Source organism: Typopeltis vanoorti, chromosome 1 (assembly GCF_054136105.1).
Source record: "Typopeltis vanoorti isolate ZY-2024b chromosome 1, IOZ_Tvanoo_1.0, whole genome shotgun sequence".
NCBI classification, from domain to species: Eukaryota; Metazoa; Arthropoda; class Arachnida; order Uropygi; family Thelyphonidae; genus Typopeltis; species Typopeltis vanoorti.
The window spans coordinates 11129374-11146500 of record NC_143549.1 but is presented as its reverse complement, the minus strand read 5'-3'; the positions used below and the strand labels follow the sequence as shown (position 1 = coordinate 11146500).

At 37.0% G+C, this 17127-nt stretch overlaps 1 protein-coding gene across 4 annotated transcripts in view; it reads right to left on the bottom strand.

Annotated features, from left to right (window-relative positions):
- Positions 1–17127, bottom strand: part of LOC150109786 (uncharacterized) — a 1408745-nt gene that overhangs the window by 1012284 nt on the left and 379334 nt on the right. For all 4 annotated transcript variants that reach the window (XM_090396626.1, XM_090396635.1, XM_090396653.1 and 1 more), the window contains one exon: positions 11114–11282. In XM_090396626.1, coding sequence (XP_090252752.1) covers positions 11114–11282 — 169 coding nt within the window. The remainder of the gene's footprint in view (positions 1–11113; positions 11283–17127) is intronic.

Sequence of the window (17127 nt, the reverse complement as noted above, 5' to 3'; positions counted from 1 at the left end):
CTGTTTACATTGCTGATAACAAATATTCCTTCATAATTTCCCAAGCACTGATGATATCCCACCCTTCCAATTCCTCCCTCCACCAAAGTTGACATCTATTAAGACTATTATAACCACCTGCTTTATAATTCCACATACATTCCCATCTCTTTGATACTCCTGCATGTCTGTTCATTTTCCAAGTAAAACCATGTGGTCACTCTATCCAACTGGTGGGAGAGATGTCATCTCAGTTATAATTAGCTCTTCGGATGCTATAACCAAATCCAAAATTGTTGAACCTCTTGTTTCGTCTGTTACATGTTGCCTAAGACATTTGTCCCTAAAGAATTCTAGAAATTGCATTCCCTTAGTGATACATGCATCTTCCTTTCCCCAAGCTATACTGCTTTAGTTAAAAATCTCTGATAACAATTGTTCTTCTTGCACTTGCCACGCTCAACTGTCTCAACATCTCCTGGTCCCCACCCTCTGTGCTCCTTGGCCTGTAGCAACACCCCACTAAATATCCTTTCTTGCCCACCTCCACCTCACACCATATGCTTTCAAATTCATTAGTGTCACAGCTTTCCAAAGCCTCCACTCTTAGAGGACATAGGTCATCACTTATCATAAGCAGTACACCACCACCACACTTTCCCTTCCTATCCTGCTGAAAAATGCTGTACCCAGCAACTTCTATTCCTGTTATTATATCCTCTTCTGTCAACCACATCTCTGTGATCATAATAATCTTTGGCCAGGCTGATGCATTCAGTGCCACCAATTCTTCTCCCTTATTCCGAATACTCCTGGCTTTGGTATCAAGCATAAAAATGCCACTATTTCTATACCCAGCATTAACCCCTCTAGACTCCACTGGGCTTAGCATTACCTGACGTCGTCCCCCTTCTCCGAAGTACCCATTCCCACAAGACGTCACCCCTGCTACCATCCACACTGGGACACACTGACTCGTTCAGAACTGCAATCTCTCCATATGCCTACATCCTTCCTCATTCAAATGAAAGCAGTCTCTCGCATACAATTCCTTTTTGCTTTCAAACGCCCTCCAAGCATCCACATATTCGAATCCTCTCTTCTGACACATTCTCACTATTATGCCATTCAATATCACCGCTCTTCTGCTCAGCTCGACATTATCATACCTAGGCAACACACACACACCATCTTTCCTCTCTGTGTCTTCTTTTGTACAGCCTCAAGCAGGAATCTCATATCTCTTGCTGCTCTATTTATACCACCACTCAAGTCATTTGTTCCCACCATCACAATCATCTCATCCACCCTTTCACCTCTCTTAATTGCCATAGCCACACTTTCTATTGTTCCTCCTGGCAAACACTGTTCACGCATCCTATCTTGAACACCACGGATTATTGAGTCCCCACACATTACACCTCTTACCACTGTATTTCTCGATTGCTCACATGCATCCCTCACTCTCTCCCTTGTAACAGTTTCTCTCTGTGCTCCCCTACTTACCTGCCTTCCTGACATCACTCTACCTCTAGTCCCGGTGCTCCCTTGCATTCCCTCTCTCCTGCTTCCATTCTTTCCTCTTCTATCATTCCTATATCTGACACTCATTCCCTCTCTTCCACTTCTCCTATTCTCACCTCTTCTATCATTCGTACAACTTTCTGTCATGCCCTCTCTTCTACTGTTCCCATTCTCTCCTCTTCTATCACTTCCATAACTCCCTGTCTTATACTGTTCCTATTCTCTCTTCTTCTAACATTCCCATAATGCTCTCACAATCCCTCTCTTCTACTATTGTTCCTATTCTCTCCTCTTATCTCATTCCCATAACTCTCTCTCTCTCTCACTCTTCCCCTGATTTGCCTTGCATACATCTCTTCCATTCGCTTAATTTCATCTTTCACACTTCTCATCTCATTCCCCAGACACTCCACCTGCTCTTTCAGCTCATCCATCTCTCTCTGTAAGTCAGCCATTCTTATTTGCCATACATCCTCCCAATTGAGACTATCTCCTAAAACTTCAGAATCATTCAACCTTTCCATACTTCACACTCTTTTTATTTTATTCATACTTCTCTCGCCCTCTATCACACCTGTCATCTTTCCGCTATAACTCTACAAGGTCATATACCTCAACCGTGTGTTGAGGTCATATACCTCAACAAGGTTGAGACTATAACTCAACAAGGTTGAGACTATAACTCGACAAGGTCAGTTATAGTGTCAACGAGGTCAATTATAGTCATTTCTAAATCACCAAGTTCCTCCCATTGCCTGCATTTTGCGCATATATATTTTCTCCCTTCTTTCTCCTGCCAAATATACAATCGCCAGGACGCATACATTCTGCAAGTCCCGCATGCTACAAAATCCTGTATGATATCATGCAAAATGGAGTCCTTTAATGGGGAGGGGGGGCTTGGCAATATGCCATTTGTAATTTTCACTGTCGCTGCTGCCATTATTTAAATTAGTGTTGCTAATTAGTGTCAAAAAATAAACGCTAAGTAAGTATCAGGGAGTATAACTATAAGAAAAAGTACAAACAATTTCAAACAGAACATTTAAGTACACAAGATATAAATAAATAAAATGAAATAACTAAATAATGAAAATTTATCCTTCGTCCTGTCTTCCACTGTTATGCATTCGATTCCGACCCCGTCATCTCGGTAACCAAAATACACAATATCGCGACAACAACTAACTTCAAAAAAACAGTCAGTGACGGACACTTGTATTCCAGAAAGCAACTTAGCACTACAAAAACGTAGGAAAAAAAGACTATTCACCAATTAATAAGCACTTTCTTCAGCACAGCTCAAATTCCCTGCCACGTGCTACGGCGACTCTAACACCATATGGTGAGTTCTTAAGGAGAATGAGGAATTGTTGTGCGTCTTCTTCTTCTTGGCTTTGGGTGTTAGGCAATTGTTTGCCTGTAACATTTTCAAGGGTTTACAAAGTCTTCTGCCCATCTCCTCCAGTGTCTTCCTCTTGATCAGTGTCCCTTTGGTTTATATTTCCAGGCAATATTTGGTCATCTGTCCTCATTCATTCTTTCTACATGGTTTTTCTATAGTTTGTGATGTCTTCATGTTAATTATGCATAATTGTTAATGGATAATTTTCTTATTTCTTATCTTGTCTATTCTTTTTTATAGCCTGCAAGCAGTCTTAGGAACTCAATTTCTGCAGTGTCCATTTGTCTTCATTCTCCAAAAGTCCATGTTTCACTGCCATATTTCAGAATTGGTTTGACTATTATTTTATATAGTTTTATTTGAGCTGTTCTAGACATCTGTTTATTGAAGTGTCTGTTCAAAGTTTCAATGACTGCTAGGAATTTTTGCTTTTTATATACAATGTCGATTTCTCCATTGGAGCTTATGTAATTTCCTAGCTATTAAATTTGTTCACTCGTTCTATTACTTTGTTGTGGATGACTAGTTGGCATCTTAAGAGTTCTTAATACCAATGAGGAATTGTTCAGATCAGAATTTTATTTTAAAACAAATAATTAAAAAATATATCTAAGGACTATAATAAGTATTTATGATTATTATCTTCAGACTTCCATAGAGTCACTCATTGTGGGAGGTCCACTGTCAAATACAACTCTGCAATCACCACACTCTGTGAATGTATTTAAGGATAGCTATGATGAGTTGTGGGACCTTCCATGATGAATTTAACTCCAGGTTCATTGTTGAAGTATGATGATAATAATAAATCCTTAATATGTTTCTATGATTTTTCAACTAATCTTAAAATAAAATTATAACCTGAACAATTAGTCTTAAAAACTCATGGTTTTTTTCCGATTTTTATAGCCTCTTCTCAAGAAAGCTGGCACAAATCTTTTTTTACTACCTAGAAGAGAAATTCCTTTGTAATTCTCATTTTCAATTTTACTTCCATTTTTACAGAGAGGTTCTATAACAGTTCTGCTCAAATCATCTATTGACAAAGCCTTCTGAATTATGAGGCTAAGCCCTGTACAAATTTAAACATCCATTTTTTAGGTATTTTTGAAGTATTTCTTGCACAAATGAATGTATTAAAGGGATAATAAATTTTCCTAGATTTCATTTCAGATTTGGTTGGGAAAAAATTTGGTTGATAGAGGAGGAGAGAGAGAATAGGTTATATGATAAACGTATAGGTCAACGAAGGGAATTTGTATAAGTCAGATAAAGAAACAATTTTTCAATAGATGATATAAGAGTAGAAAACAAGGGTGGAGATAGAACAGTTGGGTAAGGATATGCTTGACAAGGCTGGCCTAGTTGGCCGAGTGGTTAGCGTATCTGCTCTCCAGCCAATAGGCTGCGGGTTTGAATCCTGCATAGGCATGGATGTTTGTGATTATCTTCCACTTTCATACATTCCTTCACCCAAGTATAAATATACTCTCCCAATATGGACTGGGTCACCACGGGAGCAGTAGACCCAAAAACCTCCCGCAATGGGAGAGGCTTTCACCCTACAGTGGGTAGGAAAATAGGCTGTTCATCATTATGTTTGACAAGAATGTAAGGACCTTTTTTTTTTTTTTTTAAATTGAAGATACTAAATGAATGGAAGTTGTTTCTGAGGTAATTGTTCATGCAATGATGGTGAATAACTTTAAGGAGAGTATGATAAGCATCACATTAATAATCATGTGATCTCGAAGTCTTAAAACTCCATTAAGATGTTTAATTCCTAGAAAATAATAATAGTATATCCTCCTGGGTATTGTTACACCTGATATCTTGAGAATATAGTATTCTCAGTTATCATGGTGTAACATGAAAAATAAATAACATAAATTAAAACCCCTGCATAAAAGTATGAATTAATTAAAGAAAAATTCTTGCATCCAGTATAAAATGAATAAAATGTAAGGTTTATTGTTTAGTTAAAATAGCAAAAGAAAAGAATGTATTAACATGTATTATGACTAAACAAGAAATTTGTGTTAAATAAGTAGCTAACTAAGAATTAATATAGTAATGCGATTAAGAATGAAAGAGTTAAGTCCATAAGTATAAAAGAATGAGTCATGAAATACGCTATGTAAGAGGCTACAGATTAAGCATTAAGTAGAATTCTGAGAAAAGATTTAAAGAGGGGTTAAGATAGAGGCTAACAAGAAAAATAACGGAATATCGTTTGAGGCCTATACCCGGATAGAAACTTCGTTACGAGTTGCCGATCAAAATGATGTATGGCGGCCAAATGCTACCGAATTGGTAGACAGACGGAAAACAAGCAGGAGGTGGGAAAAAGAAGTAATAAAGAGCGCCGTTAGGGGAGCAGCTATAAAAGGGTTGGTAACCCCCCCTTCGGGACTTTTTTGAAAGTGACTCGACTTGGCCTTTGGTTTTTTTCGAGGAGTTGGCTCTCTTGGGCCTTAGTTTGGTTTTCGAGTGGACTTCACGGTGTTCCTGAGTGGAGAGATATGGCTTATATCCTCATGCCACAACAAGGAATCGAAGGTGAGCGGGAAAGCTATTCCCGTATTCCTATGTAGAAAGCAAGATATACCAAAGAGCCATAGGAAGCTGTGAAAATATCGATGTTCTCGTTTCGGATGGTACAGCAGACGGCGCAGATGTTTATATGGCCCTGAATTCCAAGAATTTATACAAGCAAGTCCGTTCAGTAGAAGGTAAAGGCCCGTAAGTGGAGCTAAAGAAAGGTATTGTGAACTTTGTCTTATGTTAACTAAAAGTTGTTTGTGATAGGTACCATTGTCATAATTCAGAACTGTTAAAGTGATTGAGGAGAAATTATAATAGGACTTTAGAATTTGATAGAGAGTGTTAAAAGGTAAACTAGCTAGTGTTGATAATTTGTGAATATTTAATTGTCCTAAGAATCTTGAGTGTCTACTACTTTGTAAAAGGATAGTTGATGACAGAGCTGTGTATTAATGAAGTAAATGGTTTTGTTAATATTGAATTAGATTAGTGCGAATTGAGTAATCAAGTAGCCTGAGGAATTTGAATGCCTAGTGTGATGTGCAGAGAATCGGAATTGTCATAAGTATGTGCTAGAATACCTAATATCTTTGTTAGTATACTTGAAGCTGAATAACCTAATGATATGTGGTGATCTAATTATTCCATGTTAGGTGATTTCGTGTTTTGTATGAAAATTTGTGGTGGCATGATCGTAGTAACTCCTGTCGAATCATAGCCCAACTACTTGTATTAAGCAAATTTTAGCGTGTAAGTAATTTAGTAGATTATTTTGATATGTAATATGCTTAGAGAAGCAATAAACTTTTTTTTAATGATGAAGAAAGTTGTCTGATATTGCTATATCCAATGCACCGCTTAGAAACATTCGAGCCTAACCACGCGGTGAATTAATGTTCAGAAAGAAGCTTAAGGAATTAATGTTGAGTAACGAGAAATAGTGTTACGACTGCAATAGTAGCACTTTCAGATATTTGAGTTCCTTTCTCTGTTTATGTACAAAATAACTTAAACTAAATATCCCAAAGGGCGCAATTAAAATACAAATACTAGGGATACTACGGGGAACAGTAGCTCAGATATTGGTAGAACTTTGATGATGTTTTGAAAGTAGAAGTTAGGAGAATATAGACAAAGGCAGTTTGTAAACAAGATAAACAAAAAATCTTAAGATAGGGACATAACAAATGGCGCAGCCGGTAGGATGTAATTTGGCTAATAAAATCTAAAATATAAGCTATTTACAATAAGTTGGTTTTGGTAGCAGATCAGACAACTAAGAGGTACAAATTAAGTTAAATTTTGTTGAGAAAATTTTGAGAATTGATTAGTGTAAATTGGATGCAAGTATGACTGAACCCTCCAGTAGTTTAAACATGGACAACAGCGAATGTTTTAGATATATTAATCCACAGCAAGTGTTCCCACAATTTTCGGGTGAAGAAACAGACGACGTTCTAAATTTTTTCAGTTATATAGAAGAGCTTAGAAGAGTTGGAGGATGGACTGAATTTCAGTTGCTAGTCCTACTCAGAAGTAAACTGGTGGGGAAGGCTAAAGCTTTACTTTATTCTTCCCCTATTCTTAAGGAAACCCTGGATTACTCCCGATTTAAGTCAGTCCTAATTTCTGAGTTCTCAAAACTAGGAAGCTTGGGACCTAACTTATGGAAGCTCCAGAGGTGTTCTCAGGAAGAAAAGGAAAGTGTGGCTGAGTTCCATAACAGGTTACTGACGATAGCTAGTACCCTGAGTGTCAATAGTGAACTTTTCCAACAATTCAGGCAAGGAGTCAGACCTGAGTTGAAAGAGACAGCATTCAACAAGAAACTATCTAATATAAGAGAATGTTACGATGCTGTAAAGGAACGCGAACAATTGCTCGGAGACCTTCGTCCCGCACATGTTCAGGCGTCAGTGAATGTGATTGAAGAGAAGAAGGTATTTGAAAGAGAGCAGAGACATAATAGAGAGAGTACGAAAGAGAGAGACAAATCAAAGACAAGAGTAAGACCAGAAAAGGGTAATGGGCAAGAGATAAACAATTTGACAGAGTCTAGTATTGATTCAGATAAGATAAGAGATATTGTAAAGCAAGAGATCGAGATACTCCACAAGCCCCTTATGGATAGGTTAGATGAGGTAATGAAACAATTAGGAAAACTATCTGTCAGAACCCCAGAGCCTAATTGTAGCAAAACTGAGGAAACAATTAAGTTGGTCAGAGAAGAAGTTGAGTGTCTGCAAGGACCCCTTCTAGATAAAGTATACTCAGTTATGCAGAGATTATCCGGAATTGTACCTCAACAAGAAACAGTTATTTTCCAGAATCAAGAAAGAGCTAATATGCCTAGAGACAGAAGGGAGCCTCCTAGATGCTTTAATTGTAACGAGATAGGGCACTTTGCTCGTTTCTGTTTTAGAAATAGGAGATCCCCCATGAATAATAATAGATATGAGTCGAAGTTTGGGCAAACTCCTCATAATTATGTAAATAGGCAGAGAAATCATGAACAGCAAGGAAGGTCGAAAATGATAATTAAGGGTAGGATACAAGGTTTACATTGTGGTGTATTGCTAGATACAGGTTCACAGGCTCTGTCATAATGGAACATTATTTTCAAAGAATAAAGTCCCGTGTATGGCGAGGCATTTCTAAGTTAAAGAAACCGATCAGATTATCGGGGATTGCGACCTCTAGTGTTTACGTAAATAAGAAGATTAGAGTAAAATTATACTTACCTGAGTTTAATATGTGTGTTTGGCAGGAATTGTTGGTCCTACCTAGGACATCTCGCCCAGGCTCACAAATCATTTTATTAATAAAATTTCTAGAGAAGTATGATTTCTCATGCAACTTCTCTAGTAATGAAATGTTCCTTATGGGAAGAAAGTGGTCAGGTAAAAGGAGAAATTATAAGGTAAGAAAGGTTAGGGAATCACATCAAGACAGGATGAAGGATGAGACTAACGTAGTACAGAATGTACAGTCTAAGAAGGATAATGACGAAAGCATTGATAGTCACACTGATTCTTCCTTAACTTCAACATCCAAAGACAACAACCAGATGGAGACTCACCTCATAACGAATGTAAATTTAATAGATGATCAAAGTGTAGGGGAGAAGAAATTAGAGGAAAGTAGTCAAGAAAGAATTGATGTTAACTTAATAGAGAGATTTGAAAGATCTGGAGGTTTCTTTAAATACTCAAGATGGAACGTGAATAGGAGAAAAGAAGAAAATGTGCAATCTAAAAGGCAGTTTATCTATGCAGATTTCTTATGTTTCATATTTAAACTTTGAAGGACTATAAGTGAGTGGTTAGTTTGTGATTTACCTCTTGCTATGAAGACTGCACGCATACTCACTAATTGTACAAGACTTGTAAGTTATTATAATGAGAAGGAAAGTACGAAAAAAAAAGAGGGAGGAAGAGGAACACCTCGAAGGAAAAAGAAATTTCTCTTAAAGAAACTTTTTTTGTTTAAAGGGGGGACCTTTGTTACACCTGATATCTTGAGAATATAGTATTCTCAGTTATCATGGTGTAACATGAAAAATAAATAACATAAATTAAAACCCCTGCATAAAAGTATGAATTAATTAAAGAAAAATTCTTGCATCCAGTATAAAATGAATAAAATGTAAGGTTTATTGTTTAGTTAAAATAGCAAAAGAAAAGAATGTATTAACATGTATTATGACTAAACAAGGAATTTGTGTTAAATAAGTAGCTAACTAAGAATTAATATAGTAATGCGATTAAGAATGAAAGAGTTAAGTCCATAAGTATAAAAGAATGAGTCATGAAATACACTATGTAAGAGGCTACAGATTAAGCATTAAGTAGAATTCTGAGAAAAGATTTAAAGAGGGGTTAAGATAGAGGCTAACAAGAAAAATAACGGAATATCGTTTGAGGCCTATACCCGGATAGAAACTTCGTTACGAGTTGCCGATCAAAATGATGTATGGCGGCCAAATGCTACCCAATTGGTAGACAGACAGAAAACAAGCAGGAGGTGGGAAAAAGAAGTAATAAAGAGCGCCGTTAGGGGAGCAGCTATAAAAGGGTTGGTAACCTCCCCTTCGGGACTTTTTTTGAAAGGGACTCGACTTGGCCTTTGGTTTTTTTCGAGGAGTTGGCTCTCTTGGGCCTTAGTTTGGTTTTCGAGTGGACTTCACGGTGTTCCTGAGTGGAGAGATATGGCTTATATCCTCATGCCACAACAAGGAATCGAAGGTGAGCGGGAAAGCTATTCCCGTATTCCTATGTAGAAAGCAAGATATACCAAAGAGCCATAGGAAGCTGTGAAAATATCGATGTCCTCGTTTCGGATGGTACAGCAGACGGCGCAGATGTTTATATGGATCTGAATTCCAAGAAGTTATACAAGCAAGTCCGTTCAGTAGAAGGTAAAGGCCCGTAAGTGAAGCTAAAGAAAGGTATTGTGAACTTTGTCTTATGTTAACTAAAAGTTGTTTGTGATAGGTACCATTGTCATAATTCAGAACTGTTAAAGTGATTGGGGAGAAATTATAATAGGACTTTAGAATTTGATAGAGAGTGTTAAAAGGTAAACTAGCTAGTGTTGATAATTTGTGAATATTTAATTGTCCTAAGAATCTTGAGTGCCTACTACTTTGTAAAAGGAAAGTTGATGACATAGCTGTGTATTAATGAAGTAAATGGTTTTGTTAATATTGAATTAGATTAGTGCGAATTGAGTAATCAAGTAGCCTGAGGAATTTGAATGCCTAGTGTGATGTGTAGAGAATTGGAATTGTCATAAGTATGTGCTAGAATACCTAATATCTTTGTTAGTATACTTGAAGCTGAATAACCTAATGATATGTGGTGATCTAATTATTCCATGTTAGGTGATTTCGTGTTTTGTATGAAAATTTGTGGTGGCATGATCGTAGTAACTCCTGTCGAATCATAGCCCAACTACTTGTATTAAGCAAATTTTAGCGTGTAAGTAATTTAGTAGATTATTTTGATATGTAATATGCTTAGAGAAGCAATAACTTTTTTTTAATGATGAAGAAAGTTGTCTGATATTGCTATATCCAATGCACCGCTTAGAAACATTCGAGCCTAACCACGCGGGGAATTAATGTAAGAAACGGGAAGCTTAAGGAATTAATGTTGAGTAATGAGAAATAGTGTCACGACTGCAATAGTAGCACTTTCAGATATTTGAGTTCCTTTCTCTGTTTATGTACAAAATAACTTAAACTAAATATCCCAAAGGGCGCAATTAAAATACAAATACTAGGGATACTACGGGGAACAGTAGCTCAGATATTGGTAGAACTTTGATGATGTTTTGAAAGTAGAAGTTAGGAGAATATAGACAAAGGCAGTTTGTAAACAAGATAAACAAAAAATCTTAAGATAGGGACATAACAGTATGGTTCCCACTGATGAGACCTCAAGATGGGACCTTAAGATCTTAATGTTCAATCCAGTCTGGGTAGTGTACTCTTCCTATGTGTCATTTGTATTATGGGATATTAAGACAATTGATGTAAGTCAACAGCCTCTATTTACAAGTGGACTAGTTGTGAAAATATTTTATGCACAAACTTTGTGCGAGAATCAAATTTCTCGTCAAGTATAATATAAATAATAATAACAGTTTATGGCTACTTACCACAAGAACAATAGTAACGTATCTTATAATCCAAGCAACGTCGAGCTGGTTGATCTCTATTGGAGCATATAAAGCCTTTATCTAAACTGCATTCTAATTTTCTATCTCCAGTTTCAGTATAGTCCATGTCATGTACTGCATCTCTACATTCTATGTCTATAATTTCTCCCTGTAAATGCAGCAACAACAGAATGGATTTTAATTTAAGTCGGAGCTTATTAGAATGTATAATAATTACTGCAACTTAAAGAATGCTCATAATAGAATTAGTAAACATACTGTACTATACAAAACAAATATCTTTTAATGAAGAAAAACAATATCATTCTATTTATTTCAGTGACTGATAAACTAGGAAACAAAATTAGTACCAAAATATAGCATGGGGGGGGGGTACATATCACAAAACAGAATATAAATCTCAAAAAAAATAAAATATATGAACTATACAACAAAAATGCAAAAACTACTAATAAAAAATAGCACTAAAATGTTATTCAATAAAAAGCACTCATCCATTTTACAAACATCAGGTACATCGATCTCTATTGGAGCATATAAAGCCTTTATCCAAAATGCATTCTAATTTTCTATCTCCAGTTTCAGTATAGTCCATGTCATGTACTGCATCTCTACATTCTATGTCTATAATTCTCCCTGTAAATGAAGCAACAAAAGAATGGATTTTAATGGAAGATATACACCATTTCAGGTATCAAAACCTACTGTGATATTGCTAACCAAATCCCAATTAGCATCCTCCATGACCAGTCAATCTCAACTATCCCAATTACAGTAGGATGCTTTCCATAAAAGAAAATGAACATGTACTGTATCAAGTCAGACATTTGGTGCCAAGCCTGGAATCCCTGATTTTCTATCTGTTCTTTCTTAAAATTTCCCTACCAAACTTTATGGCTTTCATTGCTATAAAATGCTAAAATGCCTTTACTGTTTCACTAATTCAGACAACCATGCTGTTCTCTTTGACTACTACTCATCTCTAAAGGCTGATTTCTAATTAACCAAACTCTGTCCTTATCTGACTTCAAACATCAAGCCAGAAGGTAGGTCAAATCATTTTTGTAAGTCAACAGCCTCTATTTACAAGTGGACTAGTTGTGAAAATATTTTATGCACAAACTTTGTGCGAGAATCAAATTTCTCGTCAAGTATAATATAAATAATAATAACAGTTTAACATGATATGATATAGTTAGTGAGATAGAATGTGTAGGTTATAGTGTGTTTAGGAGGGACAGAGAGAATAAAATGGGGGGAGGGGTGTTATTGATGATAGCTGATGAACTGCAGCCAAGGAGAATTGAAGTTGTATTGCAGGATAGTGAAAGGAGCTCATTTGAGGCTATTTGGTGTAAGATTGAGACAAGCAGAATAAAATACACAGTTGGGTGCTGCTATAGACCAGGTGATGGAATAGATGGTGGAGATAGTATGCATAAACAAATTGATGAAATGAGTGGGAGGAGGGTAATTATTATGGGGGATTTCAACTATGGTAACATTGATTGGAAGGAGGAGAGGACACATGTGAGGAAGGAAATGGATTTTATTCAATTATTAAGGGATAACTATCTGAGACAGCATGTAACTGAAAATACTAGGGGTGTGAGAGTGCTTGACCTGGTAATAGCATCTCACAATCTGGCTGTAATGAATATGACCATATTGCCACCTATTGGTGAGAGTGATCATAAGGTCTTGACCTGGGAGGTGACTAAAGGTGTGGAATTTTTGACTAAGACAGGGTATATGTGGAATTACTGTGCTGGCAAGTTTGACAAGCTTAGGAAATTGCTTGGATCAGTGCCATGGCATGTACAACTGCAAGGGCTGGACGTCGATAGTGCATGGGAAGTGGTCAAGGAGCATTTACAGGAGGTTATGGCTGATTGTATACCTAAAGTCCGAATAGTAAAACAAGTAGGGGTTAAATGGATGAATAACACCATTAAGCTTGAGCTGCAAAAAAAGAAACAACTGTGGAGGGAATTTAAAGCAAGGGGTGTTCGTGTGACCTGCATGCACATGAACGGTATAAAGTGCAGGCCAGAAGGGTAACGAGTCTGGTAAAAACAGCAAAAGCCGATTATGAAAGGAAACTAGCTATGCAAGCAAAAGAGAATCCCAAACAGTTCTTTCAATATGCTGCAAGCAAGAAAAAAACTGTACATGGCAAAATGATTTTAAGGAATGACGATGGTAAGGAGGTCACTGAACCAGTCGATATAGTGGAGTTACTGAGCACACACTTTTCAAAAGCATATCATACAGGTGGTGACATTGAAAAAATGAACGAACCATTAGTTTATACGGGAATTGTGATGAATGAACTGGAGGTGAATAGTCTATTACCAAACCTTAATGTGAATACATCTGTGGGATTGGATGGTATACTGGTACGGGTCTTGCGTGAAGCGGCTAAGGAATTATCAGTGCCCTTGACCATGTTGTTTAATCTGAGTCTCAGGTCTGATTTAGTCCCGAAGGCGGGAAAGAGGGGAAAATAGTTTCACTGCATAAAGGAGGATCCAAGACTATGGTGGCAAATTACCGACCGATCAGCATATCAGGAGTCATTGTCAAGGTCTTGGAGAAAGTAGTCAAGGGAAAAATACAGGAATGGATTGATGAAAATGAGATACTGTACAGGGGACAGCATGGCTTTGTGAAGGGTAGATCATGTCTCAGTAACTTGCTCAAGTTTTATAATAAGGTGACAGCAGAACTGGATAAGGGAAATGGGTTTACGGTGATACTGCTGGACCTGGCAAAAGCGTTTGACAGGATACCACATGGAATTCTAATCCGTAAGCTACAACAAATGGGAATGGATATAGGGTTGGTGAGATGGATAGGTGAGTGGTGGAGAGATATCAAAGAGTAGTTTATTCAGGAGTGGAGTCCAAAAGACGGCCTGTGACTAGTGGTGTGCCGCAGGGTTCTGTTCTTGGATCACACCTGTTTAATCTGTTCATTAACAATATAGGGAAGGATCTAAGTGGAACAGTTCATTTGTTCGCTGATGATGCAAAGTTGGGTAGCGCGATAGTGAATGCAGAAGATGTCAAAGTCTTACAGGATGACTTAGATAGATTGGAGTTCTGGGCTAAGGAGAATGGATGTCAATTTAATGTGACAAAGTGTAAGGTTATGCATTTTGGGGCGAAAAGATTAGCAGCAGTATACCACATTAGTGGAACTGTACTCCAAGAGATTGATGAGGTCAGGGACTTGGGAGTGTTGGTGGACAGGGAGATGAAGTTTAGGGGGCACATTGCAAAAGTAGCTAAAACAGCTCATCAACTCACTTGGTTGTTGAAAAATACCTTGACAAGCAGAGACAAGCAAGTTATTATACCTCTGTACCGAGCTCTGATAAGACCTCATCTTGACTACTGTGCCCAGATTTGGTCACCTCGGTTCCTTCTTGATGGGGAGGAGGTGGAAAGAATCCAGAGGCGAGTGACTAAAATGATAGCATGTCTATGGAATGAACCATACGAGAACAGGTTGAAGATTTGTGGGTTTCAGAAACTAGTTGATAGGCAGAAAAGGGGAGATATGATTGAGACATTCAAATTGCTAAAAGGATTCTATAAGATTAATTCAGAGGATATTTTTGAGATCAGGACTGGTGGTGGGAGAACTAGGGGACACCTATGGAAGCTGGACAAGAGTGTAGTTAGCAGGGGTGTTAGAGCTGGGTTCTTTACTATTAGAGTGGTAAATGAGTGGAATAAGCTGTCAGAGTCTGTTGTGGGTGCTACGACAGTGAGCGAGTTCAAGGCAAGGTATGATAGATACTGTGAGAATGTCAAATAGTTGTGTTGACATGGAGTTTAGGGCCTCCCTCGATGAGTCTAAGGACTCCCTGGAGTAGCCCGAAATAATAAATAAATAAATAAATCACATTTCTATCACACATGATCTAACTCAAGCTCTTAACTCATCACCAGGAATACCAGATAATCCTAATTTTTCTTCCAAATGCCAGGATTTTCTTAACTATTCCAGATGTTTACCTTCTTGGCAAACTCTGACTGTAACCTCATCCAAATCTCCTTTTATCTACACATCAATCTCCTTCCAGCAATCACAATCTTGTACACTATAGCACTATATAATGATGCTTAGTGGGGATGACCTCTGGGATTTTACACCTCTTTTCATAGTCTGATTACTATTTCATTGCAATTTCTATCTTGAAAAACATGCCTTAGCAGTCTATGATAAAAGTATAGCATATGTTCAGTGACTCAAGTTAAAAATCCAGCTTCTCACTAACCTTATACTACAAAACAGGTCATCAGCAAATTCAAAGACAACTTCATCAGGACCTAAAGCAATAAACATGCTACCTCCAGAACTGGCAGTTGAGTCTTCTAGTCTTGTGCTTATGGATATACCCCTCTTCCTTTCCATGTTTCTATCCCTCTCATATTATGATGATATAATAACATTACTCAAAGATAAAGCAGACATCTTAGAATTTAAAATTTTCTCCAACTGCTATATAGATGATGAAGAAAATTTGCCTAAATTGCCTAAAACTAACTAGCAAGTCCGACTCTTTGATTTGAACATCCTTGATTTGTTCAAGGAAATGTGTCGAATTTTTGATAATTATCTAGAATGTCCGATAAGGGTAGTTAATGAAGGGGACAAAAATTTAGCAATTTGATAAGTGGAAGAGTCAATACAATTCATGATGGGTCTTACTGGATAACCTTCTTTATGGATTTTTGGGAGACCATATAAGCAAGAAGTTCTTCCAAAATATGTGTGCAGTTTGTAAAAGGCAGGTTACTTTTCTCACATAGTCAGCCTTATCCATGACCACTACAGTTTTTCCTTTATCAGCTTTTGATGGATGACAAAGTTCTATAGAAAATCGGCCCAGCAAATACTCTTTACTGAACACAGTTCGAATTTTCAGTTAGGACATCAAAATGGAATTTGGTTTAGATAAATGCACAATTTTATCTACTACAAGGAAAAATTAATGACACTGGCAATTTTAATTTTGATTAAGAGAAATATATAAAAGCAATTTCAGCTTATGAACACTATAAATACCTAGGAATATTAGAAGCCAGTGATATTCTCCACTTGAAAGTTAAACAACTGGCAGCAGGAAAATACACCAAAAGAGTTAAAAATATTCTGAAAACAAAACTAAATGGATTAAACACAATTAGAGCAATGAATTCTTGTGCTATATCAGTGATCCGATATAGAGCTGGCATAATAGATTGGACAAAAGAAGACCTGGACAAACTGGACCACAAAACTAGAAAACTAATGTCTATGCATCATGCATTACATCCGCAAAGTGATGTTGATTGGCTGTACCTACCAAAGAGAATAGGTGGATGGTCTACTGCAAGTGAGACAGACTTTGGAAGAAGAAGTAATTAGCTTAAAAAGTTACATCGACAATAGCTCTGACCAAATGTTTTATGCAATTACACGAGAGGGCCTTCTAAAAGCAACAGGAAACAAATCTAATTACAAAAAAGGGTCAGCAAAATAACCAATATGTGTGCTGGAAAAATAAACCCTGGCATAGCCAATTTCTTCAAGATACTGAGGAAAAAATTGAAATGACCAAGACATGGCAATGGCTACAATATGGATATATTAAAAAGAAACAGAAGGATTTATTCTAGCAGCTCAAGAACAGGTGTTACAAACCAATGCAATGAAAGCCAAAATTTTGAACATCAATAATAACAGCAAATGCAGATTATACAATCAGAAAGATGAGACTGTAGAACATCTAATCAGTGTCTGCAGCAAGATAGCTCAAAATGACTATAAATACTGCCATGATACATGCAAATAATTCATTGGCATGTATGCAAAAAATCTGGCTTTCCTACTTCTGATAACTGGTGGCAGCATAAAATAGAGACAGCATTGGAAAACGAAACAGCAAAAATTCTCTGGGACTTTAAAATACAAACTGATCAGCATTTGAAACACAATAG